The following is a 24,164-nucleotide window of genomic DNA, read 5'->3' as shown; positions in this document are numbered from 1 at the left end:
CCTGCAGTCTGGCCCCATCATTGCGTCAGGACGCACATCCTCACGGGGTTGTGGCTCTGTGTCCAAACACATCCAGCGCCCCTTTAACATGCCGATGGTGCGTTCAATGGTGGAGCGACTGCGCGCATGCATCTGATTGAATAAAACTCCTGTGGAGTCTGAGGGTTGGTCAGTGGTGTCAACAACCAGGGCATATCCTCGATCCCCTAATAAAATAAATCAAGATAAAATCAAATAAAAAGACAGTTTTGGCATGGTTTCCAATTTGGTTGATTAATGTTAAGTCATTGGCACATTTACGTAATTTTAAAATTCTCCGTAAATCACCAAAAATAGGAAATAAACAAATAAATAAATAAATATGACAGAATTATCATTGTAATATTGAATTTTATTGAACTGCACAAGAGAAGAAAACACAACCATGCCAACAAGAGTACTCCTGAGTGTTCGTAGGATTTGTTCTTACCTACGAATAAATCCAGGATAAGAAGAAATTGGTGAATGCCACAATCTTCGTAAAATGTTCGTAAGTGGGACTTAAGAACAAATTTGTTCGTAAGAACGCTTCGTGAATCTGGCCCAATGTTTCCAACCTTGTATTACTAGATTAAAATTATTGTTTTAAACAAATTTTGGGCTTTAAAACAGGTTTTGATTTTTGGTTTCATTCTATAGTTCAGTATTGCATTGTAAAATAAAAAAAATAAATAAAGCTGACTACTTCACGGATTTCACTTTTCGCGTGTTATTTTTGGAACGCAACTCCCGCGATAAACGAGGGATCACTGTATACTGAAACTACGAAATGAACGCAGCCAAGGGCGGAAGTCCAGCGACAAAAACGGCACGTCAAACAAGAAGGAAGAACAATGGTTCCGGTCATCTGATTTAGGTGCTCTACCGCCACCACCTGGAGCACAAGGCGAAGTTCAGGTTTCAGCTTCTTTTGCGTACATTTGTATTTTCGAAAGATGACAAAGCTACATCACTGTGAGGATAATTTCTTTCCTGGCAATTTAAAGCTGTTTTTAAAAAAATAAATAAAAAAAGTACTTTACTAACTTTCATTTCACTCTTCATTAAAAACTAAAGGGTGAATAAATGTTACACAACAGATCATTCAAGTAAGAGTGACCATGTTTTTAATATCTTAAACATCTGTGTAACATTGTTCACAATGTTACATCACTGCATGACCTGTAATGTTTCACAATATTTACAAAAAAATGCTGCTTACATCAAACCATTTTTTAAAAAAATCCAAAGAATCTCAAAATAATGAACTTTGACAAACTAACCCTAACCCACATTAATGAAGTTTTAAAAAAATCAAGTGCACATCATACTTCACGCATGTCCATGATCTGTAAAGTATATATTAGTGAGAAAATATATACTTAATCACAAGATGGGGAAAAAAATACTGATGATGAAGGTGAGGAAGGGGAGAAGAAAGGAGAATCAGAAAACACACACACACCTGAACACAACCTCAGATGGTGAAACAAATGGCACAGAGCTAAGTTCTCCAAATATTTGAGCACGAATGTGAGGAAGACAATTCGGGCCAATTCCAAAAATCATTTGGTTAGACACACATACATTTGCAGGTCTCATCAAACCTGAATTAAAATGAAAAAAAAAATGCATTGTTAGTTTTGGGAACATTTTCTTTTACTTTCATCACACAAAGCAGTTGAACCACAAACCAGAGTTCCTCCTTCATGGACGTTTGGAATTTTGGCCTAAATTATCTTCCTCACATGTAACATGACGCTGATGCTGAAAAATGACTCCAAAATGAAAAATAAAATAAAGATTCCCAGAGACAGAATGAACTTTACCCAAACTTTTCTCCAGAACAGCAAAATTAAAACAGAATTTTGGATGAATGTGTCATCCAGATTTCCACCATTGTTTCAGGGCTTGATTTAAATCTAAAATACTGATATTTCTGCTACAATAAAAATGTCTGAAATAAGAAATTGACCAAAAACAGCCTGACGGAGTTGAACCGAAGATTCTCGATGGGCGATAGTTCTGTTGTGTATAACGAACGTGTGCAAATAAGGATTAGTGTTGATTTATTGCACTCCATGGGTGTAGAGGAGCACGTGTGTGTGTTTGTGTGTTGCTACGGGCCACGGGAGCTGAGGTGGCCTTCGACGGTTCGCTCTGCCTTCACATTCATTGTAGTATTTATTTCAAATGAAAAAAACAAGAAAACATTTTTCCAACATAAGTGTCCTCCCCTCATGTGCATAATTATAAATAAACTGTTGCTGCAGGCAGAACGTTGGGATCCATAAGTTGGAAGTTGTCGTCTGTAAACTTAAATAAAAACAGCGAGCACGTGATGTTTTGACTGTTAAGAGAAGAAAACATACAAAAACACGTATAAGGCTTGAGTTTTCAACTCGGTAGTATTATTGCCATCTAGCACATTTGTAAAGCTTAAAATAAATATGGAGTCTATACATAAATAATTTACAAGAATAAAACAAAATCACACACACAAGGCCACTAAATGTGAAAAAATACACATTTTTGAAAAGTTAGTGTTCCTCACCATAATCTAGACTAAAGCTAGAATTCTCCTAAAAATACTAAAAACAGTAAACAAGAACAAAAAATAGAACATCGATGCAACACGGTGAGGGAAAACAATCCCCGCTAACACCAGCAGAATGCACGATGCGTTCAGGGACCGTGCGGTTTCTGCGTGTTTTTCTGTGTTTTCGCACTGGGATCAGCAGGAGCTAAAGACAACCGATCTGTCCTCAGTATGGAAAAGTCCCGCGATCCCCTCAGACAAACACGAACAGAGGAACTATTTTGAGAAGGATGGATGTTTCCCTCAGGATTCAGATGATCGGAGACACGTAACGAGCGAAAAAAACATTTGGGGCGTCGCCAGGTGGACTTTCCTTCTAAAACAAACAACCTTTGTGAAGAAAACTGAACTCTGTGTCGGTAAAGTTCATTCTGCTGCGTCATGTTTGATGCCAAGTGACGTTTACAGTGGAGAACACACACTCGCCCGTTCCCTTATGATAAAAAAGACGTCTTACAGTCGATCATATAAAATCTTTAGGCTGAATTCTTATTTATCCTACGCGTGCGGCCGTCTGCAGCCACATTCTGAATAGAAACCAAAGACATTGGTACACTTCTGCTTCGTTTCTGTACAATAAAAGATAAAATGTGCATTAAGTATGCTTGTACATGACATTGTACAATATTTACATACAATTCTTAATAGCATGAAATTTCAGGATCATCTATATACATATTGAAAATGTATCAGAAATATTTGGACTGTCTATTTTTCCTTAAATATGTTAGGTAATGCTTGTTGCTTTTTGTGTTGGTTTTACTATTTTATACTAGAAAAAAATAGTTAATTCAGTGAGCTGTAGACAAATTACAACCGTTTCCATGTTCTTCTCTCTACAGTTGAAACTGTATTGGTGATTGGAATTTCCAGCACCTTCTGTGGTCGGACGTGAAGTCGACGTCACTGGGCGACGATGTACCGCTGAGTCGGTGGGTAGCACCTGCGAGAGCTCCGATCACGTCGAGCCCGAACGGACGACGTCTCCGAAGGCAACAGACTCACTGTTATCTGGAGATCTTCCGTCTCTTGGGCTTGGGCAGCTTCACCTGACGATCCCGGGATGGGATCTGGGCGCAGGCCAGAGGGAAGAGCGTTAGCGGCGGCAGCAAAGCCCAACAGGCTGAAGGACCGGGGAATACTCACGGTAGCGGACATCTTGTCCAGCTCGCTCATGGCCTCGTGGATAGCAGCTTCCAAGTGATTATTCAGTTTGCCGGGTCTGTTGATGACAGAGCCCAGGTCACATGACACGCTCATCAACAATACTTGTAATATGATGAGCGATTAGCACTGAATAAGGAAGCGTGACACAAATGGCTAATGTTTATTACCCGTAACAGTGAGAGCTACATCGGCCTGTAGGTGGCGCTAAAATAGAATTACAACCCCCCGATCTGCATAGCATGCTTTACTTCTTTCAGCCACGCCCATTTTAAAGACCACACCCCTTCTGCCCATGTGACTCACTTCAAGCCTCTTTTGGAGGCTCGGTTGAGAGCTTCCAGGTCATGAGTGAGTGTTTTCAACTTCTCTGGTTCCACCTGGGCAAAAATGAAAAAAATGATCACAATCAGCAAATTTTGGACTGTCGATTATACCAGAAAAGGTATCAGAACCAAATCCTCTTTAAAAGCAGCGTTTCCATGACGCACAGTTACTGGAAGCAAAGTACCTTGGCCTGCTGCAGCTGCATGGTGGCGCTGTGCACTTGTTCGCCTCCCGCCAGTTTGGCAGGCCAGTGTGGAAAGCTCTTGAGCTGGCCCCAGACTAGCTCCCCCATGTTGAAGGTCCGGGAGCGGTAGTGAAGCAGCTCTGAGGACGGTGAGTCCGGCTGCCGCAAGTCTTCCTCGCTGCTCAGGCTTTTGGTGTCCGATGGGCTGGGCGCCATACCGTTGAAGTGGCCATTGTAGTGGCTGTAGTCTTTGGCTGTGGCGAGAGGTCCCTCCAGGCTCGTGGACGAGCTCGGGGACTGGTCGTCTCCCGTCAGCTCCTGCCGCGGTGGTCCCAGGACCTCGCCATAATCCCGAGTACCAAAGTGGGGGGTGGCACCGTTGATGTGTGTGCAGCGATCTGCCACTTGAGTCAGGTGTTCTTTGTAGTTGCTTGGCGTCCTGCTGCAGATGTTAAACCGGTACCCGTTGTCGAGGAAGACCTTCTCCTGGGCAATGACCAGGCCGTGGTCCTTGGAACCGTCGGTCGGACAGGGGGGAGCTGGTGCCAGACTGGCGGGCCGTTCCATGCAGGGACTACTCCTAACCTGGGTGGAGCACTCGAGGAACTCCTCGCCGCCCCAGACGCTGTTGGTATGAGCTTCATATCCTCCTCCGTGCTGCAACTCCCCATCCCACTGTCCCCTCGGAGTTCCGCGGCCGGGTGAGCGGAAGTACTCATTGGCATCGTGGCTCTCTGTTGCATTCTTGCCGGGGTCCATGTTCTTCTGACCCCGCCCGGCCAGCCTCGCCTGCCGTGACCGGGCTAACGCGTCTCCTTCTTGGTGCCCGTGTAGGACCGAATTTACCGCTTTAGGGAGGTTGACGGGCTCACCAACGGAGGCGGTGAAGGCACTCATGGCGCTGAGGGCAGGCACTGGACTGGCCTGCGTAGTCCCGCTCACTGTGGTCGTTATGGTAACGTGCATGCCTTTGCTGGCGGCATCGACTACGGCCCTATAGATGGCGTCCACGGATTCGGGGCCGCCCCGTTCAGAGCCTGATGGATGTCCCTCGGCCTGTTGACCTTCCCCCAACTGCGAGTGCAACAACATCCCCTGCTGTAGAAATTAGGAGAGGTCACATGACCAGGAAGATTTAGTATTTGCCACTGCTAAGTTGATAAATACCAAAATCTCACCTGGTAGTTCTGATAGAGGCACGCCATGGAGCCTGTGTTGGCGTTCCCATCAGCATAGGAGGCACTGTCTGAGAAGTGCTGCTGCCCCTGGTAGGCAGGGTGTGACGGCGCCCCCTGCTGCACGGCCTGGTGCACCTGCTGCTGGTACATCTGAACTGAGCCCATCCCACAACTGACAGAAGCCGCGTTTCCTGCGAAACCAAACCAAATAAAACATTTTAGGACAAATAAGTATTATAGGATGTCTGGTTGTGTTTGACAGAGGTAGGTAGGTGCAATTACCGTCTTATCACGGTATTAAGATAATCAAGATTATTATGCACTCATTTCGCAACACAATCAATGTTTGTATCATGGAACGGCCTTTTTCTTGAGACCAAGAAATGTGGGCTTCACCACAATCTGAAATGGCCTCATGTCTCTGGATATCACTCACTCACTTTCTACCGCTTGTTCCTCCACTGAGGGTCGCGGGGGGGCTGGAGCCTATCCCAGCACAATGGGCGGAGGCAGGGTACACCCTGGACTGGACGCCAGTCAATCGCAGGGTTAACACACATAGACACACAACCATTCTCTCTCACACTCACACCTAGAGGCAATTTAGAGTTTCCAATTAGCCTAATCCCCAATCATGCATGTCTTTGGACTGTGGGAGGAAGCCGGAGGACCCGGAGAGAACCCACGCAGGCACAGGGAGAACATGCAAACTCCACACAGAAAGTCCCCAATCAATCCCAACCGGGGATCGAACCCGGGGCCTTCTTGCTGTGAGGCAACAGTGCTAACCACCACACCACCGTGATATAAAATAGGTTACTGCAGTATTGTAAAGACTGGGCTTGTTTTGAGACGGGGCACAACAGACACACTTAGGAAAGGTTTCTGAAACATCTGCAGCAGCAGCAGCAGCAGCAGAGGTGCTGGTGATGGAGAAAAGACAAACTCAATTTCCAACACCTAATTGAGCTTTATGAGGGCTGTAATGAGTAATGTTGACTGTCAAAATATAATTACATGACCAATTATATGACCCAATATTTGTATATTTAAGTATCTATTTATAATTGACCAATCAAATTTCTAAAGCTTTTAAATCAACTGTCAGCTAAACCAAATGTTTCAGATACTTTTAAGCATTTTAATCATTTGTTGAATTTTAGCCGACCACATATTGGTTCTTTTTATTTCATGTTAAAGTTACAGTGACTGAAATGGGCATCCCATATTTTTGGAAGCACAAGCCCGACATTTATTCACATATGGGACAAAGCAAAAGGGGGAAACGCTAAATGTTTACTTTCTTCGACAGGTCGCCACATCAACCCGGCGCTACGTGATCGTGTTCATGTATGAAGGGGATGATGTAATATTGGGAGAATGCCAGGTCATACCCACCCAAAATAGTTGCAAATTAAAGACAAACATTGAATTTCCTACCAATTCAATGTAAAGTCCGAGGAAGACACGCTTAAAGTTTGGCCTCACAGAGGATGTGGATCAAGCCTCGTTCCTAATATGAGAGGACGAGAAGGAAGACAACATTTTCTTGTCTGCAGCCCTGGCTCAAACGCCGAAGCTGCCCAGATCCACCAGATGGGGAGGAAGCTGGAGGGAGCTCTCCCTTCATGTGCAAATGTGCAGCAGAGAAACTGGAAGTTCCCTCGCCGGTTGACATATCTGAGCCTACCCGATCCCACTACGGGGGCAGGAAGCTCCCTCTGGCACGTACTGCGGTGAAGCAGCTCCTCCCAGAACTGCTGGCCGAGCTGTCCAACATTTGCAGTAACTGTCCGGACAGCAACAGGAGCCCTATCCTGGTGGAAGCCCTTGCAGTTGCACATCTGTGTCCAGCTGTCTGCAGCCTCCTCCAGGCACCCGGCACCGCCAACTCAGCCCGGGCAGTTTCCGTCTGCACAGCCCGTCTCAGCACACGCACCGTCCTCACAGGCAGAGCTGTTTGGGGCGTCTGCTGACACCAACACGTGGGAGGACACGGCAGCCAATGCCATTTTGTCTCTCTGGATCCAGCGTGTCTGAGTCCAGGCCACAGACAAGGCGATGGCGACCCTCTTCACTCAGAAGCGAGATGGCTTAACATGAGTGGGACGAAATACTAGATATGCTAATCAGCACGGAAGGAAGGCATTCTGGTTCTGCCTCGATGCAGGAGAGATCAAGAAGGACAAGCACCCATGCCGTGACCCCCAGTTGTCCCCTTCCACAGAGGAAGGAGAACAAAGCACATAAAGTCTCCCACCCTGACCGCACTCCTGCCACTGTCAGCGATTGTTGTGACCCCCAACTTCAAGGCAAGGAAGGAAAAGCGAGTGGCTGAGCAGCTTCTGTCACCAGGCGGGGCGTTCTGCTGCTCCGTTCCACAGGTCTACCATCTTGCTTTTTTGTGTGCATACCACACTGCCCATTTGGGAGCGAGTCGCCGAGAGGAGAATCATCACCTCGGAGGTTTGCGTTGCGCCCTGAGCCAAATGTTCACAAGCACAGACACATGTTGCCCGAGAGTGTGAAAATAAAGAGAAGTCTGTCCCAGCCAGGCCAAGAGCCGAGGTGGAGAAGGGCCAAAGCAAATGGAGATGCCCCGGCTCTCAGCAGCGTGGCCCTTGGGAGCAAAGCGACAGGTTGCCGTGGGGCCATTTTGTGCAGAAGAGCTTGGGCGTTATTTTCCCGTTGTGCCACAGCATCTTTGTTGGTGCCTCCTGCGACAGAACAGCGGCTGCAATGTGCTTCTCGAAATACGCAGCCTCGGCCTGGCTGTGATGTACAGGCTCCAAATTGTCCATGTCCCCTCCCCATTTTCCTGGCCTCTCCGTTAGAAAAAAAGAGCAATTTCTGTCATCTTGCTGAAACAAGAGTGTTAGGTGTTTATTCCAGGTATTTCCTCACTCCCAAAAGGAGGGAAGGGGGGATTTGTAATAACAATCAGAGCCAACTCTGTCCGACACAGGAGATATCCCTTCTGGAAGTATCCCTTAGCTCCCTGCCATCCACAGCTCTTTTCTCTGCACTTGCCTCATCACTGGTCCGTCCAGTTGAGAAGATGGCTTTGGGCATCTGTGCGATCCATCTTGGTTGCCTTCAGAACTGGGTCGCTTCACTCCGGCTAGATAGTTCCCGTGCATCATGGCTCTGCACCACTGGCATGCCCTATCTTTCCTGACTCGGGGGGGGGGACCGCTTTGCTGGACCGCTTTGCTCGTCCAGCAAAGCGGTCACGACAGAATTTACGTGGGCAGGTCTGTGAGACAGGAGCCGACCCCAGAGTCTCCACATAAACCTTCTCATGCTCTTGGCTGCATTTCTGTTCCAGAAACACTTTGAAACACCCATTCTTCTCGGGCCACCGTGTCCCATGAGGATGGACAACATTTCTGTCCTCATCTCTCTGCACCCCGGATACTCCTCTGGGCGTAGACGCACTAGCGCACACGTGACCACGCCATCTGATCTATGCGTTTCCCCGATGGCTACAGGACCTACAACTCTCCCCAGAGTGAGGGGACACAACCTCAAGGTGATTCTTATCGCTCCACACTGTCCACCATTGCACTGGCTGGATACATCTGTGCGCCCAGCCTTGGCAGCTGCTGGTGTGCAGGGACTGGCTCTCGCAGGGGAGAGGGACAACGTTCCACACGCATCTAGAGTGACTGCAACCGTTGTGTAGCCGTACAAGCGAACCGTCAGTGGATCATTTTGACCATTGCTGGGCTCCTCAGAGTGTGTTGAACACGACCCAAAACAGAGCTCCCTCCCTTATCAGTGTCCTGTGTCAGCGATACCGTCATATTTACTGGAGTTAATCGATATAGGAAAATTCTTTTCCACAATTATCTGGCAGCTATAGGACCTTGCCATATAGGCTTTAGTGAAAAAACAGCACTGGTGTGCCATTTGAGCCTAACAACGACTCTCAAACACCCATCCCTTCAGATGGTGCCGTTACTGGCCCTCTGTGAGCCTTCCATGCACTTAGTTCGCCCCGGGGAAAATGTGTATAGTTGTGAAACCAGGTCTTTGTACCTAAGGTGGTGCGTTCAACGTCTCCGGTTGGGGAGCAGCAAACACACATGCTGTGTCCGTTTCGAGCCGCTCTTATATGGACATCAGGAGAAGTGGGCACGGCGCTGCTGGAGGCTACAGCTTTGGCTACTGTGTACTGGAGGCTATAGCTTTGGCCACTGTGTGCTGGAGGCTATAGCTTTGGCCACTGTGGCTGGAGCTATAGCTTTGGCCACTGCGTGCTGGAGGCTATAGCTTTGGCCACTGCGTGCTGGAGGCTATAGCTTTGGCCACTGCGTGCTGGAGGCTATAGCTTTGGCCACTGCGTGCTGGAGGCTATAGCTTTGGCCACTGCGTGCTGGAGGCTATAGCTTTGGCCACTGCGTGGGGGCTATAGCTTTGGCCACTGCGTGCTGGAGGCTATAGCTTTGGCCACTGCGTGCTGGAGGCTATAGCTTTGGCCACTGCGTGCTGGAGGCTATAGCTTTGGCCACTGCGTGCTGGAGGCTATAGCTTTGGCCACTGCGTGCTGGAGGCTGGAGGATAGCTTTGGCTATGCTGGTGCTGGAGCTAGCTTTGGCCACTGCGTGCTGGAGGCTATAGCTTGTGGCTACTGCGCTGCTGGAGGCTATAGCTTTGGCCACTGCGTGCTGGAGGCTATAGCTTTGGCCACTGCGTGCTGGAGGCTATAGCTTTGGCACTGCGTGGTGGAGGCTATAGCTTTGGCACACTGCTGCTGGAGGCTATAGCTTTGGCCACTGCGTACTGGAGGCTATAGCTTTGGCCACTGTGTGCTGGAGGCTATAGCTTTGGCTACTGTGTGCTGGAGGCTATAGCTTTGGCTACTGTGTGCTGGAGGCTATAGCTTTGGCCACTGTGGCTGGAGGCTATAGCTTTGGCCACTGTGTGCTGGAGGCTATAGCTTTGGCCACTGTGTGCTGGAGGCTATAGCTTTGGCCACTGTGTGCTGGAGGCTATAGCTTTGGCCACTGTGTGCTGGAGGCTATAGCTTTGGCCACTGTGTGCTGGAGGCTATAGCTTTGGCTACTGTGTACTGGAGGCTATAACTTTGGCCACTGTGTACTGGAGGCTATAGCTTTGGCACTGTGTACTGGAGGCTACAGCTTTGGCTACACGAGCAGGGGTCTGCAGCCGTTTCCCCTACTTGTGGGACGGCTGCATCCCTGGCTCTATTGAGGAGAGTGTCTGTTCAGGACTTTGTTCAGCAGCAAGTTGGTACTCGCCTTTGACTTATGTTTGTTCCACATGCTTGAGGCGTGAGGGCTGTGCATCGCTGGTGCATATCATGAGTCCTAACTGTAACCCAGGAGTCCTCCCCACTGGCTGGTACTTTCTTTTGATAAGCTGTCTGGCAATATGGGAGCTACCATAAATATCATAAAGACCGTTTGGAAAATAACCAAAGTTCTTGTAATAATATGAGCGAGATGTCTGTCCGGATGACCCTTCTTGCTGGGCGGTGAGAAGAAGCAAGCTTGCTGAATTCAGGGAGTGTTGTCACTGGCCAATCAGGAGAAATGCCAAAATCCACAGTGGCAAACTGGTCATTTTCTCTGTTGTGAAAATAATCCCAAAAGCTGAATTCATTCATGAATTCAAGGGGCAAAAAAACTTCTTTTTCCATACTTGAGCAAGCCCCAGACCAAAAACAAAGCACCACCCGTGGAATCACATGATTGTTGCGTTACTTTGTTTTCGTCGTGTTTCGTGTGAGTTGCACTTTTGTTTCCGGTATATTTTCTGACGGTCTTGTGGAAATGTTGCATTGAATTAACTGTAGTGCTTAATTACTTGTGAAATCTAGTCATTGCGACATCCCTAATCTGAATTCCAAGTCAGTCTTGACTTTTTCCCTCTTCTACTTTGTCAGGACTGAGCTGGTGGTGGAGCCGCTCCTGCGGCAGATGTGCTGCGGCTGAGCTGGGCAGCACCAGCGTGCATCGCCGCAGACGCAGCAGCAGACAAAGCCTGAACCAGTGAAGCCCAACACGCGTGGCGGGTGTGTTTGAGGAGAGCAGCTGGTGCGACGTAGCTGAAGGGCAGCTGTGTCTGTCTCTTAAACCCCCCCTTTCTACCCCGCCTCACTCCTCTTAGCGCTGAGAGCCACGACACAGGCCAGACCCCCCACACATCTCTCTGCTTCTGCTATGATATAGTGACGGCTGTTGCCGGGGGAGGTTGCCATGGGAACCTAGAGATGATTGGTAGTGCTGTCCACTGGCAGGAAGCTCGCTGGGGGAGAGGGATGGAGAGGGGAGGGCTGGGTGCGATGTGCAATGCTGGGGAGGAGGGGTCAGCTGGGTGGGTTTGAAACTTTGGCGTATGTATGCGTGTTGGGGGTGTGAGCCACAAATAAACAGATGGACAGAGGCCGGCGTTAAAGAAGCCACTTTCAAAGCTCAGCCGTCGTCACACTGTCGTGTTGTTCAGATGCAACAATTTTCTAAAGAGTCACGAACAGGGTTTGTGACTACATGCAGACACAAATGTCTCTCGTATAAAGAAATAATCGCACAAGGAACCGTGTGGATCTGAACAGCCCGCTGAAGGATGCCCAAGTGACCTTTGACCTTTTCTAATATAAAATTACAACCCATCTTCATTTATCCAAAAGCTCTAAAGTCTTCAACGATGCTCAGCAAAACATTTAAGGTCAACGTAAGAGCAGAACTGAGCTGTTTAGAGACAAAAAAGAGGTTAAAAAGTTAAAAATTGATGCCAACAACATACTAGAACCGGCGGCCTCCCTCGAAATGTCTCCATTCGCACAGTAAAGATGTTATTTCTAAGCTAATCGTCTAACTTTTTGAAAACATTAAGTGAGACAAATAAGTGACGTTTGTTGTTCTGTCGAGACCGAGCGAACCGCCTCGGATCCGCTTACTTTCCTTTTTAACTGTTTTATTCCAGGCTGTCTGAGCTCTGACACATCCTGGCTTTAGCTTAGCTCGTGGTTCTATTTCAGATCTAAGGTGCACACTTTTTCCAGAACTTCAAATTTGGCAGCATCAGAGTAATCTGGTGATCCGAGCAGGTGGACGATGACGGTTCTGTTATTAGCCACATGGGGATATAAAAACCTAATAAATTAAATTCTAGACGAGGACGAGCCCGACGGAGAAAGATCTGTGTGTTTTCAAAGCTGTAAAACAGCCACAAAGACGGAAAGAAACTGCTCCACACACAGACAAACACAAACATACTGTAACACACACACAGTCATGCAAACACACAGGTCTGAAACCTCATCAAAGGCTTCACTCTGGTCTCTATTCAGGGTCTAGCGTTACTATAGCGACCAGCTAGCTGAGCGACCTATCGGGGCTGCTTCCCTTAAAGCACGATCCAGATCCCATTTCCATCTTCTTACACCACTGACTGATGCTAGCATAAAACAAAAGGATACACAACAAATGGAAACACTGGCTGACTCACAATTAGCACACAGAGACACAAGATTAGCAACCTTCATTTCAGCTCACCGTACCTCGACAGCACACATCATCAGCAGCACTGACACCACTGCATCCTGTCCCACACCTTAAGTGTTATTGGACCAAAATAAGTGAAACTAGACAAGAAAAATGCAAATCTGAAAAAGCATTTCAATTGAAGCAGAGGAACAAAATTCCCCCGTGGTTGATATGCTGCTCATTGGTGACACCTTCCTGTGGATCTACTTGTGAAACTGTTCACTGGCTCCACTAGTTTCAGCCTTTTTATAATTACAAACAACAATCTTTACCTCCAGCTTCATGCTTGTATCTATCTATACGCGTTTTCCTCGATCCGACTGTGTCGGAGCTCCACACCATCTAACCGGATCAACGCATCGGGAGCATTTCTGATCCGATGCACGAGCGCTCCGACATCTGTCAGTTTCCTTGTGTTTGTGTCTCACCTGTTTCCGCGATGCTCTGGGAACAGCTGCCGTCGCCACCTCCGTGCGGCATCACCCCCATGTTAGTCCGATTCATCCCATGGTGGAGGCTCTGCTGCGAGGGGTGAGGGTTAGGGTGGGACAGCGGTGGAGGGTTGGTGTTGAGGCGTCCCAACGGCATGCCATCAGGACCCCCCGGCCCCATGCTTGTACAGTTACTCAGGGAGGTCATTTGGGCCATCATCTCAGGAAACTGGCCGGGACGAGGGCCCATGTGGCCTCCAGAGTTGTCCATGCTCTGACAGTGCTGCATCCCGTCCCCGGAGCCTCGCAACCTCTGCTGAGACAGGATGTTCTGCTGCGCGCCACCCGGAACCACGGTCGCACCGTCATTGTAGTGCAGCTGACCCGCCCCAGAGCCTGGACCCGGGCTGGGACATGGACGATGGCTGTGAGAGCTCTGGCAGCTCATGGACTGGAGAAGCTGGGCCATGGAGGTATTGGGGGGAAGATTTCCGAGTCGACCGGCTTTCCGCAGCTGCTCGGTGGCGCTGGGCCCCATGTGTGGCCCCCCCATGCCCCTCTTGTTGATCATGTTGTAGACCATGTTGTTGCTGTTGTCGTGGCTCACAGCCGCACTTCCAGACGACTGCCTCCGGCTGCGCATAGAATCCCGCTGCTGAGCCATGAGCTTGTCCCGCAGCGCCGCGCGGCCGCTCTGGCCCTCGGGCGTGTTGAGCAGCATGGGGGAGTTTGGCGGGAGCATTGGGTTTAAAGTGCTGTGTCCTTCCATGCCTCGCGGGCCACCTATAGAGCCAGGGTGCCCGTTGCTGGCTCCGTTACCCCCGCCGCCCGGCCCCATGCCTGCCATACCCGCAGCACCGCCGGCCATGGCGCCGGCGTTGTTACCAGCAGCGCTGAGTTTGTTTTGATTTGCTAGCTGTGCTTTGGCTGCAGCTGACAAGAGACTGCTGGCGGGAAAAGAAGCTGCATTCTGTTGGTTCAAGATCTGATTGAGGGGCATCCCAAGGAGTCCTGGGTGGCCCTTCTGGGAAGTGCTGGGGGTCACTAAAGAAGATGAAGAGGAGGAGGAGGAGGTGGGCGAGTACATGGGGTTGGTGTGCTGCTGGCCCACCACCGAGTTTCCCATCCCGGGCAGCAACTGGGAGTCTTTGTACTGGTAAAGTGGGTCACCTTTGTTAGTGGAGGGGCTCGAGGGCATGGATGGCTTGGGAGATCCCATAGCCGACCTGGGAGAGCGTGGAGGGACCTTCATGGTGCCGCACGTGGCTTGATGACCTGTCGGCATTGCAAAGTTGCCGTGATCGGAGGAGGTGGAGGAGGAGCGCGATCGATGAGGAGAGGCTTCCATCCGGCCGTGGCCTGGTCCGGCAACATGGACCGGGGACGTGACGGGGGAGGGGGACATGGAGGAAGCTGGACCCGTCTGCTGAGTCCGCTGAACATGGCTGGCATGTCCCACGGGCCCGGGCTTCACCGTGGGTAAAGGTAAATTGCTCGGCAGGGGTACGATGGCGGGAGGGGGGATGTTTACATTCATCATTGGTACCTGAGAGTGGATGTTAGGCTGGAAGTTGGGGGGGGTTGGGGTGTTGGTGGGGGGCTGGCCGACTGACTTGCTGGGAATTGGGTCAAGGATGCCCAAAGGGTCTTTTTCAGAGGTCAACTGCCTTTTCTGAAGGGCGCAGGATGGTGGTATGGATGGAGGAGGTGGCCTGGGGTGCATGGGGGGCTGTGTTTTATGGTGGAATGCAGCTCGTGGCATTTCCATACCTGCGGGGAAGTTCCCCCGAGGCATGTTCATGTTCATGACGGGGCTTTTGGCAGTGGGTGTTGGTGAGAGGGGCGTACTAGTCCTTCCTGCCATGGCGCAGGATGGTTGGCCCACGGGGGAGCCGTGAAGCATTACACTGGGGGGGGAAAGAGGCGTCCGAGCGTTCCCGTGGATGGATGCCGAGCCGGGGCTCCCCACTCCTGGAAACCCACAAAGATTGGTCCTTGCAAAGCCCTCGGGGCTGCCGAGAGTGTCTGTGCTGGGGGACTGGGAGCCATCTCCATACATCTTTGCACCAGTGGAAGGCGGGCTCAGAATCCCTCCGTAGCCCATCCGGTAAGGGGATTTGGGGCCTGGCTCGCCAGCGCCCATCCTCTGAGGCCTGACGTACCCCGAGTAGAGCTCCAGCTGTTGCGCACCACTCATCTCATGAGGTGGATACATCCTCTGCTGCTGTCCTGCTGCCACCATCATCCTGAAGGGAATCTTACAGTCCAAACCGACGGCGCTCGGCGGGCCCTCTCCGGGTTTACTCCTTATTGCTCGATGGGTCGTGGAATGCGCTGTGACGACTGCCGACGTCCCTTGAAGGCAAACAAGCACAAAACCAGGACTTAAACACTGCATCATCAACAGCAAAAGCGGTCAAAGACCTGCAGACGTCACTGCGTTGATCTTTTTTTAATCACGCTGAACAGCAATAAATTGGTTTTTGTCCCTTTTTGATGTTGCGAAACAAACCCAGTTGGTCCCACATGTCCAAAAAAACCCTTCTGACTGACGAGGAAATGTTTTCACAGTGAGGTGATGTAGGGCTGGGCGGTCCGTACCTCTCCCCGGGCTGCTCAGCGTCAGAGGGGGGTGCGTCTCCATGCTCTTGTGCAGCGTGGCCACCGCCAGAAGCTTCCTCTTGTGAATGCAGAGTTTGGTGACATCTTCGTCTGCTTTCACGTCCTCTGCCGTCCTCTGCTTCACGGACGCCCCCGGGTCAAAGTTGAACACCTGCGGTCAAAGAGCAGGGCGGTTTGGACTGGTTCATTCCTGACGCGTTCCTCGTGAGCTCACGGCTCTATCGCACAATCATTCAATTCTGAAGGACATGGCGGATAAAGTGAAAGCTCTGGTCGATATCAGCTTTAGCCTCCACAGGAAACAACCAAAAACCCAGAGTTCAAAGCCACCCAGCAGTCGGAATTCCCTCCCGTAGGAGCCAAAGTGGAAGAAGCTACCTTGTGGAGGATGAGCGGACACTCCAGGCCACATTTGCAGGTTCCGTCGGTCAGCAGGTAGGTCTTCACCTGCTCCAAGCTGGACAGCAAGGAGCCGCTGGGACTGCAGGAGGAAAACCAAGAGGAGACAGTTGAGATTTATTTGGGCCTTCATGTCCAAATGTGACTGTGAGAGAGCCAAACCCACCTGACGTACACAACCCCGCCCCCGTGCTCCGCCCTGCGCTGCCAGCCAATAGGAACCTGGACGGGGACGGCCTGCCTTTCCTCTCCTGACTCACAGTCCTTTCCACCATTCATTGCTCCGCCGGTTTTACGCTCAACACCTCAGAGGTATATTTATCATACGTCAACCAGACTCTCCGCGACGCTCGTCATGTTCCAAGCGGCGGAGGAGGAGGAGGAGGAGGGCTGCGGAGACGGGAAGAGCTGCAGGACGAAGGTCGGTGTCGGGGCGGTGGGGTAGGGGGAGGCGGGCGGGCGGGCGGGCGGGCAGCGGACCCTACCCTTTCAGCTGCTTCATGGTGACGGTGCTGAATGTTGCACAAAGGTCCATTACTGCATCCCGCCGTTCAGAGCCATTAGAGTCAGGAGGGTGCTGAGGCAGCGGCGGTGGGACCGGTTCACCGGAGAGTCTTCTGCTGCTCAACTTTTACCATCCGTCTTCCTCCACCCAGGAAATAGTCCCTCGGTCGGCCGCAGCTGCCGTGCTCAGGATCTCGACTCCCAAACGCAGTTGGGGCGTGATATTCTCATGGTTCCTGTGTGGGCAGAACGGAGATGATCAGTCAATGGGAGATGGAGTGAATGAAGCGACCGCACACACACACACACACACACACACAAAATACTCTCTCGCAGTACAAATATTCCATTTAAAAGAGGGACACATGCAGATTCTGCCTCTCATATCTGGAACGTGCAGCGATCAGCACGTCTGGAGCGTGGCTCCGGTCAGCTGCTGCTGACTCATGACCGACCCGCAACAACAGCCTGCCGCTGCGTCCCTGCAGCCAGGGAGACGGGCCGCGCGTGGAAGCCCAGCGCCAGAAACGGCGCCGGATCATAAATGGATTAGAACCGTGGTGGTAGCGCAGAGCGCAGACAGAAACCAAACGCTGTGACTCATCTTCTCGATCATATCGAGAACTTCCACTTCCGACTGATCCGTGATCCGGACGGCGGCGTTTTCCAGGAGAGTTGGGAGGATCCGCTCTTCCGTTTGCAGCCTCCTTAATCCTCCCAGACGACGACTGACGCTTAAACATTTGAGATATTTTGATTCGTCTTCAATCGTTTGAAAACCTCGGCCTCCTCGCTTGTCTTCAGCACATTTTTAGGAATACTCCAGTGACCCGGAATACTCCCACATTTACTTTGGTGTCTCTGCAGTTTGGGCTGACCCCGATTCATAAAATGATCAATGCTGATTCGGGGCTTTGAAGCACCATTTCGTCACCGAGCTTCTGCACAAGCGACGCTGCGCTGAGCTCCGGCACCGAGTCCCACTGAACGCACGCAGCTTGTACACGTCACTCACCAACGTCAGCGTTCCAAACGCTCCTGGAACACGCCAAAGCTCAGCACGGGACCGAGGTCGGACCCCAGCGGAAACCTCCAACGGGATTTATACCGGGGTTGTCGTGGATTTTATGGTCATTAGAGCCCTTTTATTCATCATATCGCGAATGGTTGTCTTGTCCGGGAACAACATTGGATTAAATAACGTTCAATGTTTTCAGTTCGACCAACATCGAATTCAAAGAATTCCTGAGCTGAACAGCAGAAAGTTCCGGTGAGGTTCCCCAGATGCAGCCGGGCCCCTGACAAGAAAACACAGGAACCAGCGGACGGATGCTGAGGTGCGCACGTCTCAGGTTTCCTCACTAAATGCTTCAAGCGTGTTTCCGGAGATGACAAAGGTAAACTTACAACAAGGTGAAAACATGTTTTTGGCACAGACTGACGCACCTGTCACGGGAATTCTGCAAGGATTGGACCCGCTCCAGCGGCAAGAATCATACCGGCACCGGAAAAGCAGACATAAAGTGATATAAAACACTTTTTTTTTCACCCTCTTAAAAGTGGAAGTAAAGTGAAAGGTTGAGCACCCACATGTGTGGTCCGCTAAGAAAAGCAGCTAATTTCAAACACAGTCCAAATTTTAGGGAAATACTAAAGTTGGCCTTCACAAGTCGACAACTGAGCCGGAACCAGAAGTTTTAAACAAGGGGAAACATTTTCGGAGGAGTTTCATGTGTGTTAAATCAAGGCAGCGCAATCGCAGCTCTCGGCTGAGGTTTTTTTTTCTTCACCCTGAAGGTTCGTCAACACACAAGATCTGATTAATTTGACACACATCAAACACACGCTGTGAGCACGTAAACCCCAACCACAGGTTGGGCTCAGATTCTGTTTCACCGCTGACACACACGACCACGGCAACGATGACATTTTTACCAATGCCGCGACCCCCCCCCCTCCTCACAAAAAGATAAAAAGATTGTTTAATAGCTGCACAATCATTCACATGCATTTGAAAAAAAATACATGAAATGTACGGCAAGATAAATGACACGTTCTTAAACGTCTTCATCATATGTATCAGGATTTGTCGATACATTAAACCCTAATTTGGACAATATTGCCCAATCCCACTGGCATAAGGAGGACTTTTACAATCCGGATGCAGTTCAGGTCAGATTCGTAGTCGGTTCTGGTGCAGTTCAATTAAAAAGCCGCCGGTACTGTGATGTGAACAGGGAACGTCATGTACTGTAGAAGGACAGATTTTCTCTGGTCCACTCACACGGAACCACGCAGAGCTCTGCAGCAACTGTCTCCATTTATTTCTCATGCAAACTTGCACTAAGCATTTAAATTTGACTGGTAACCCACTGGAGTTTGCTCTGGTTAGAGTTAAGAGGAGATTAGCTGTGTCTCCCTGCAGCAGACCTCAAAGTTGACAGCCAGACAAGTGCATTAGCAACGTGACAAGCCCCTTTCCACAAAAACTGGACGAGATGACAGCTGCTTGTGGATATCTCCAAACCAACCGCAGGACCCTGGACGCTTGTTAATAGCCAATTAGCTTGGTGAACGCTTATCAACTGAGCCAGGTGACCAATTTCCTGAGCAAAGCTGAGAGCGATAGAGGTTATTGGGATCATCACTGGGCCAGGCTGCATCATCAGCGGGCCTCCGCAATAAGAAGTGACCGTGTCAACAAGCGAAAGCAGCCCTGTCTGTTGTGATGCATTGGACACAGCATCTAAACTAGCTGGGGGTTAGCATGCCAAGCGTCAGCTGTCTAGCTACCATTAGCTAGCCTGGCTAGCTTGTTGTACCAATAATGAATTAGAAGGTGAGCTCGGCTACGCTAACAGCGTTTTAGGATATAATCGAGGACCCGTACCTGGGCCCGTGCGAGCGACGGACCCAGGACCCCGGTTCCGACGTCAAACTGTCGAAGTAAAACGCAACTAGGCCCACTCTACGGATCTAAGGCAAGGGGGCCAGAGCGAGGCCAGGACCAGGGCCGAGTTAGCTTAGCATGCTAGCCAGCAGCCGTGCGAGCCCCGTTGCGTTTGCAGAGGGGGAGATAGAAGAAGAGGGGGGACGCTTTTCAGGCACAAACGTCTCCGTCTGCGTCAAATCAAGCCGCAAGCAGCCCGGGGTCTCCGGGAATTCCAGTCAATGTGTCCCGGCAGCGAAACGCTGACACGGCCACACAAGAGCGCGCTTGAGAGGTGAGGAAAATGAGGAAAAAGAAACATACCCATTAGTTCTCTGCCTCTGCTGGTTCTCCTACACTGGGATATTGGAAATGATGGAGAGGCGCAGCGCGCATGCGCGGCCGAGGCAGCAGATGGGAGAGGTGATGCGCGTTACCTCCACAGACCGGATTAGCTCCAAAAGTCTGCAATTAACCCGATCAAAGATGACGGGGACGTGGGGAAGACGAGGTTAACGACGACGAGCGTGCGTCTTCACGCACGCAGGGAGATCAGGGTCCGACCGGTGGAGCTGGGTCCATCTGTGGTGCATGTTGGAGAAAATACCAATGAATTTTACACTTAATAACCAAATTGAAAGGCCGACAGAGGCGTGACACCTCGTTTCTCTGTTAATTACCGCCCGTTTTTTTCCCCTCCAAAAGTTATTTTAAAATTTAAAAGTCTCGTTTGATGCTATGATCTATTGGCCCCTATTTTTCTCAGGAATTTGCCATTCATCCTATAATTTATTTTCTGCACTTGTGTCCAGATCATTCCCATTAAACGTTTGTGTGGAAAAACACGAACAAATGAAAACATTGGCAGATGCTTTATTTTCAGAGGGATGGTTGGAACATACACAATCCCGAGAGTTTCTAAAATATCGAAACATTTTTTTAAGATGAGTTCATTTCATTTATCCACTGAGACATTTCTATTTTTCTAAAGAGTTTACCTAAATCTCGGGATAACTCGCAGACATTTCTGTGGTACAGTATTCCTGTTTTTCTCCCTGTTGTGTTCCTGTTTCAAGGCTCAGCCAATCAGAGACGCGGAAGCAGTCACGGCCGGAAGTTGTCACCGCTGAAAGACCGTATTTCCCGCGAAGATTCGGTGGAAGGGAACGCCGGTTTGTGTGCGTAAGTCTGCTCGTTTTGTACTTTTAATTCCTTTTGCTGATTTAATCGGTTACTTCAGCCACTCGCATGACCGTAGTTAGCATCTGTAGGTCACTGCTAAGTTAGCAGTGCTAACGAGTCCTGTACTGAACTGAACCTTTCACTCTCCGACCTGGTTTCAGTCCGACACATTTAGACAGAAGCACCTCTGATCATCCCATTCACCGTAGCTTGTTACATGTGTGTCGGGTTGAATGGGGGCGAGTGGATTTGGTTTCTTTTTAAATGGACAAAAGCACTCATGCTGGGGAGCGTTCTCTGCAGAACCCAGAACAGAATTCGAACCGGGTCGTCATGAGCAAGAGGAAGGTCAAAGATGTTCATTTGCCTGTGGGAGAATGTGTCCCAAAGGTTTGGATCATCTTTACTTTAACCTTTTTTAAAATAAATAAATCATCACTTGCTGTGTTAAAGCTTCCTTCATTTATTTATTTATTTTGTTTAGCTTCAGGAGATTTTGAGGGAGCGAATTTGCCACCAGCAGCTTCCTGTCAGACCGGAAGGAGTGGAAGCTCAGCACAAGTAGGGTCACAATATCATCGTTATTAGTATTAACATAAACATAAGACAGTTTCAGTCGTGAAGTCAGAACGCCGACAAACTGACAGGGCATTGTGGGTAACGTAGTCCTCTGTCTCAGGCACTTGTTGGAGCTGCTGAGGCGGACGGCCGTGCACGGGGAGAGTAACTCTGTGCTGATCGTCGGTCCGAGGGGGGCAGGGAAAACCATGGTGAGATTTGCATTCTGGGTAAGAGCGTTGGCGAGAAGTGCTCCTAATATTCAGCTTTTTATGTCTGCAGCTGCTGAAATGTGTGCTCAGAGATCTGCTGCAGGACAAAGAGGTGCAGAAAAACCTGCTGCAGGTTCACCTGAACGGTACCCGTTGCTCCAAAATCCCCCCTTTTATTCTGAAAGTCCCTGCATGTCAGGATGCGTTTCCTGCCTGCAGGGCTCCTGCAGACGAGCGACAGCATCGCCCTTAAAGACATCACGCGGCAGCTCCAGCTGGAGAACGCCGTCGGCGACAAGGTTTTCGTAAGTGGAGGCGCTTCCATGTTGGTTCAACAGGCTCCATCGAGAAATCTGAGCCTTGTTTTCTTTTCAGGGAAGTTTTGCTGAAAATTTAGCATTTCTGCTCGAGGCCCTGAAAAAAGGTGAGGTCGGAACACAAACCCGGGGGAGCAAAAGTTAATGCGGTATTTCTCTCCAATTCAGTTTTGTGGTCGTTGACGTTCTCTCCCCGTCGGGTGTTTCTGGCCAGGCGATCGCAGCCGCAGCCGTCCGGTTCTCTTCGTCCTGGACGAGTTCGACCTGTTCGCCCACCATAAGAACCAGACGCTGCTCTACAACCTGTTCGACGTCTCCCAGTCCGCCCAGGCCCCCGTGGCTGTGGTCGGCCTCACCTGCAGACTGGTGAGGCTGCCAACGTCCCCCACAACTCAACTTGAGTTAGACGTTCCTCACGTCTCTCCTTCCTCCAGGATGTTCTGGAGCTGCTGGAGAAACGGGTCAAATCGCGCTTCTCGCACCGTCAGATCCACCTGCTGAACAGCCCGACGTTCCCTCAGTACCTGGAGCGGGTCAGGACCCAGCTCAGCCTGCCAGACAACTTCCCCGACGAAAGGTTCGCGCGGGACTGGAACGGCAGCGTGGAGGTGGGTCGGAATGAATAATAATCAGAATAATGAGCGTTCTGGACGCGGGTGATGACGTCGGCGTGTTTTCCAGAGTCTGTGTGAGGACAAACTGGTGCAGGAGGTTTTCCAAAGACATTTTAACTCCAGTAAAGACTTCCGCTCGCTGCACCTTCTGCTGGTACGACTCGTCTTCCTCGATTTTGATTCCCCGCAGCAGACGTCTGATTCTGGACTTCTTCCCTCCAGATGTTTTGTCTGAGTCGCGTCTCCGTCTCCAGGGCGACCCTCAGGACGTCCGACCTGCTGGAGGCCAGCAGACTGTGTTTCACAGACGCCAAAGCAAACATGCTGCACGGTGAGAGCGAGCGTCCCCTCAACATGTGACGGATTAAGATCTGGAGGCTAATCTGTCCGTGCTCTCAGGTCTGTCCATCCTGGAGCTCTGCCTCGTCATCGCCATGAAACACCTGAACGACGTTTACGAAGGAGAGCCGTTCAACCTGCAGATGGTTCACAACGGTGTGAAGGGAACCTCTTTGTTTCCATGGAAACAGAAAACGGCTTTTATGTGGTCCCCCAACAAACGTTGATCGTTGCAGCCACGCCCCCTGGTGGCCAGAAACAATATAGCACAGGAACCTTCTTGTTGCTCAAATTCAGATTTGGGAGAAAAAATAATAAAAATGTTAAAGTGGGGCAATTGCAACGCTGCTCTCCCTCAGGTTGGACGGGCGGGGGGGGGGGTCTTTATTCAGGCCAATGGATTCAGCGGCCCTTTGAACTTCAGCTGCTTCAGTTCGCTTTCAAAAGGCCTTTAAATTTGAAAATGTTGCGGTTGCTTTCCAATGGGGCCAAATTCTAACCATGTGTCACCTCGACTTTTCCTTCTTTGATTTGATCCTAAATTTCAGCGCGACATGACAACGTGGGCTAAACAATCTAAAAATGTAAAATAAACTGACCAGCCTTTTTTATCTTTGGTTGTAGAGTTCAAGAAGTTCCTGCAGAGGAGACCAAACTCCGTTTACAACTTTGAGACTCCCGTCATCATGAAGGTTGGTCTGAAGCGCCATCCAAAGCAAGGACCCGGGTCCTCCAGTCCTGACCCCTTCTCTGCTCTGTCCTCAGGCCTTCGAGCACCTTCAGCAGCTGGAACTGATCCGCCCCGTCGACGGCCCCACGGCAAAGTCCCAGAAGGAGTACCAGCTCATGAGACTGATGCTGGACCACAGTCAGATCATGGAAGCCCTGCAGAAATACCCACAATGCCCCACAGATGTCAGACAGTGGGCCATGTCAGCGTTTGGCTGAGACCTGGACGGGAGATCCCAGGTCTCCAGTCCTCACCCCTCTATAAATAAAGTTCTTTAATAAAGTGTTGAAAATCCAACAGATAGTTTTGAACCTCATTTCCCCCGGAAACGGTCTCCCTTGCG

General features: G+C 50.1%; 2 protein-coding genes and 1 long non-coding RNA gene across 6 annotated transcripts; 2 read left to right on the top strand and 1 right to left on the bottom strand.

The window, feature by feature from the left end:
- Positions 1-1,122: 1,122 nt before the first annotated feature.
- LOC130522845 (methyl-CpG-binding domain protein 5-like) lies at positions 1,123-20,528 on the bottom strand. 2 transcript variants are annotated; one of them, XM_057027612.1, is made up of 10 exons: positions 20,194-20,528; positions 16,603-17,176; positions 16,416-16,518; positions 16,017-16,188; positions 13,413-15,770; positions 5,471-5,661; positions 4,293-5,390; positions 4,088-4,161; positions 3,764-3,839; positions 1,123-3,687 (listed from the first exon to the last, which is right to left on the bottom strand). In XM_057027612.1, the coding sequence occupies exons 2-10, from the start codon at positions 16,713-16,715 to the stop codon at positions 3,625-3,627; spliced, it is 4,248 nt and encodes a 1,415-aa protein (XP_056883592.1). In that variant the 5' UTR covers positions 16,716-17,176; positions 20,194-20,528; the 3' UTR covers positions 1,123-3,624. The 2 variants fall into 2 exon arrangements, with proteins under 2 accessions (XP_056883592.1, XP_056883593.1); XM_057027613.1 differs by lacking the exon at positions 20,194-20,528 and adding an exon at positions 17,956-18,127.
- Positions 14,764-18,548, top strand: LOC130522852 (uncharacterized). Its single transcript, XR_008949725.1, has 3 exons — positions 14,764-14,900; positions 18,158-18,277; positions 18,377-18,548. It is a non-coding gene; the product is annotated as an uncharacterized LOC130522852 (long non-coding RNA).
- Positions 18,975-24,118, top strand: orc4 (origin recognition complex, subunit 4). 3 transcript variants are annotated; one of them, XM_057027619.1, is made up of 15 exons: positions 18,975-20,164; positions 20,946-21,051; positions 21,355-21,441; positions 21,536-21,612; positions 21,731-21,821; positions 21,892-21,967; positions 22,041-22,126; positions 22,197-22,245; positions 22,353-22,504; positions 22,573-22,746; positions 22,820-22,906; positions 22,975-23,083; positions 23,152-23,247; positions 23,716-23,783; positions 23,857-24,118. In XM_057027619.1, the coding sequence occupies exons 1-15, from the start codon at positions 20,112-20,114 to the stop codon at positions 24,037-24,039; spliced, it is 1,494 nt and encodes a 497-aa protein (XP_056883599.1). In that variant the 5' UTR covers positions 18,975-20,111; the 3' UTR covers positions 24,040-24,118. The 3 variants fall into 3 exon arrangements, with proteins under 3 accessions (XP_056883599.1, XP_056883601.1, XP_056883600.1); XM_057027621.1 differs by having other exon boundaries at positions 18,985-20,164; positions 20,682-21,047; XM_057027620.1 differs by having other exon boundaries at positions 18,986-20,164; positions 20,682-21,051.
- The last annotated feature ends 46 nt before the right edge of the window (positions 24,119-24,164 follow it).

The sequence above is a fragment of the Takifugu flavidus genome, chromosome 3, assembly GCF_003711565.1.
Source record: "Takifugu flavidus isolate HTHZ2018 chromosome 3, ASM371156v2, whole genome shotgun sequence".
Lineage (NCBI taxonomy): Eukaryota > Metazoa > Chordata > Actinopteri > Tetraodontiformes > Tetraodontidae > Takifugu > Takifugu flavidus.
This window is presented reverse-complemented; position numbering and strand designations above follow the sequence as displayed.